This window comes from Microtus oregoni, unplaced genomic scaffold (assembly GCF_018167655.1).
Source record: "Microtus oregoni isolate MIOR12 unplaced genomic scaffold, Mior012 000042F_ref0000377, whole genome shotgun sequence".
NCBI classification, from domain to species: Eukaryota; Metazoa; Chordata; class Mammalia; order Rodentia; family Cricetidae; genus Microtus; species Microtus oregoni.
Genome location: NW_024543209.1, coordinates 20745704 through 20748497, shown reverse-complemented (window position 1 = coordinate 20748497; position 2794 = coordinate 20745704). Strand labels below are relative to the sequence as shown.

Below are 2794 nucleotides of genomic sequence, written 5' to 3'. Positions count from 1 at the left end.
AGAGCAGTATCTTTTAGGGGACTGGGAGACGTTAGTTGAAAGGTACACAAACAGGACACCCACAGGCACAAGAGAAGAGAATACATGAGCACAGACGAATACAGGTAGATACGGTGTGGGGTGACAGATGGCTCCCAACTTTGTCATCAAAACAGGGTAAGTCTACAAAGTAAGGAAAAACGAGCACCACAGCCTTGAGATACCCAGTGCAAGTTCCAGGAGAAGCCACTTAGAAGTTAGGGTGGTAGTCCAAGAAGAGAGTCCCCAGTGAGCCCAGCACAAGACATGGAGCAAAGACTTAGGAGGAGAAAACAGCTTCCCTTGGGCGTTTGTGTCCCCAGAGAAACAAACATCACTTGTTCTTGTTCTAGTCCTAAAGGGCCTTGAATGCCTGGCCCAGGAACCTCAGTGTTTATTGTTGGGTTCTACCGCATTCCGTTCTGTCTTGTTGCCAGGCGGTACATTCCAGCGCTGCTTTCAACTCCAGCCCCGCCTGTGCTCCTGAGCACCAATGGCCTTCTACAGGAAGTTGAGGGTCTTTTCTTTTTGTGGTTGGATTTACAAATGGCTCCGTCGGTTCTTCGGGAAACTGCGTAAGCGCCTCAGGTGGCTCGGGAGAACTGTTAAGAGGTGTTTTACTAAGACCCAGGAGGTAGAGCAGCCAATCTCTGCAGCTGACTGCATTTTTCACAGAGAGAAAATTGTAGAACTTGGTAACACACTGAAGAATACACATCTATCCCTTGAGAAAAGAGCTCTGGCTGCCCAGAAAATTGGACTACTGGCCTTCACAGGTACTGCTTCGCTGTTGTGCTAACATAGCTGCTTCATAATCTCCTTCTGCTTGTTAGAACAGTGCACTTTAGAAGGGATGGTGATGGTGATGGTGATGGTGATGGTGATGGTGATGATGATGATGATGATGATGCCCTGGCTGTCCTGAAACTCTGTAGGCTAAACATAGATTCTGTTTTCAACATCAACCCAAGATCTTTCGAGTTCAATTTTAGATTCCAACAAGGTACTAACTAAAAGGGCATGGGTTAAAGAGTACTTTGGTAGAAATTTCTAGTACCTGGAGCTCTGTTCTTGGACTTCTCTACATCTGTCTGCCTCTGCCTCCTAAGTGCTGGTATGCCATCACTGCCTGGTCTCCATGACTAACTAGTACGGCTAGCTCCGCACTCTGATCTTCAGACAAGCTTTGTTAAAGTACAAACAAAGTATCACCACACTGGTCCTCTTATAATGACTTGGCTTTTCCTCCAGAAAGGGAACATCTAGGGAGCTGAGTCTGCCTCCTGTGATACCCAGCACAAACAGTTCCTTCACAGAGCAGGGGGATAGCTCACATCTTTAATCCCACTGAGGAGGCAGAGACAAGGAGGGGGCCAGCCTGATCTACAAAGTGAGTTCTAGGACAGGCAGGGTTACACAAAGGGATGATGTCTGAGGCTGTCTCCTAACCTCAAGCAGCACATACATACACACAGGCATCCCCATGTATGTACACACACACACACACACACACACACACACAAAGAATAACGTATGGGACCTCTGAAATCTTACCAGCTGTATTTACTACACACTTCTAGAAACGAAAATGCTTGTCTTGCAGGAGGCCTGAGTGCTGCCCAGCACGCCAGCGAGTACATGAAAGAAGTCGCTTCCTTGCTGCAGACTGAAAAAGTGATGTCGTCAAAGACGAAGATCCTGCTGCTGCAGAGCGTGGCGTGCTGGTGCTACTTAAACCCTGCCAGCCAGAAGCGAGCCAAACAACTGCAGTTCATTCCCATCTTTATCACTTTCTTTGAGACTCCCTTCCACTCCACCATCAAGAGTGAAGTAAACAGTCACCGCCTCGTGCAGTTTTGGATATGCTATGCCCTCTCGGCCATGACCTGTAACAACTTAGCCATCATGAAGGAGCTGCGGTCTTACAGCTCTCTAAAGTACCACCTGCAGATATTGGCTATGGAGAACTGGTCTGGGTGGTCTGAAAATTTTGCCGAGGTCTTATATTTCCTAATAGGTTTTCACAGGAATTAATTTATTTTCAATCCAGTTACACGATTCAGCTATCTGTGCCATCGCATTACCCTGGGAACTTGCAATAAAGAATAAAATCCATGTGTTGTTCTGCATTGTTGTCTTCTGCAGTGAAAACGTCCTAGGCTGAGGAGATGGTTCAATGGGGCAGTGATAAGGGAAGACACACTAGGCCAACCTCAGACCTATACGCATGCAGCACACGCGTACAAACATGTACGCACACAGTCTATGTAGACATCCATACAGTGTGTCAACTGTAATCATAAAACCTCTCAACAGTGCCACTGCTTAATATGAATTTATAGGTCTGGGGCTTCTTGAGCTCACACAAGTGTAATCTCTCCCATTAGGAAACAAAGATGTTAAATCACCCAGGCTTGTAATCCCAGCTCAGCTAGGTGGAGGCAGGGGAGTTATGAGTTCACAACTAGCCTGGGTAACACAAGGAGACCCATCTCCTGGGCTTGAGGCCAGCCTGCTCTGCAGAGAGAGTTCCTGGACAGCCAGAGCTACATAAAAAAACCCTATCTCAAAAAACCAAGAGAGAGACCCTATTCTCAAAACATTAATTCATGGTTAGATAAAGGCTGGCTAAGTATGGTAGAGCAAACATTTAATAACAGCACTTAGGAGGCAGACCTCTGTAGTTTGAAGCCAGTCGGTCTTGTCTACATATTGAATAACAGACCAGCCTGAGCTATATAGTGATACCCTGTATTAAAAAAAAAAAAAAGAAAAG

At 46.3% G+C, this 2794-nt stretch overlaps 1 protein-coding gene across 1 annotated transcript; it reads left to right on the top strand.

Moving 5' to 3' along the window:
• Nucleotides 1-511: 511 nt before the first annotated feature.
• Nucleotides 512-2052, top strand: Armh2 (armadillo like helical domain containing 2). Its single transcript, XM_041632653.1, has 2 exons — nucleotides 512-794; nucleotides 1622-2052. The coding sequence occupies exons 1-2, from the start codon at nucleotides 512-514 to the stop codon at nucleotides 2050-2052; spliced, it is 714 nt and encodes a 237-aa protein (XP_041488587.1).
• The last annotated feature ends 742 nt before the right edge of the window (nucleotides 2053-2794 follow it).

Excerpts from the sequence above, each read along its gene's own strand:
- Armh2 (XM_041632653.1), top strand. The coding sequence starts at position 512 with ATGGCCTTCTACAGGAAGTTGAGGGTCTTTTCTTTTTGTGGTTGGATT. Across the intron at positions 795-1,621 it reads TGGACTACTGGCCTTCACAG|GAGGCCTGAGTGCTGCCCAG; the intron begins GTACTGCTTCGC and ends CTTGTCTTGCAG.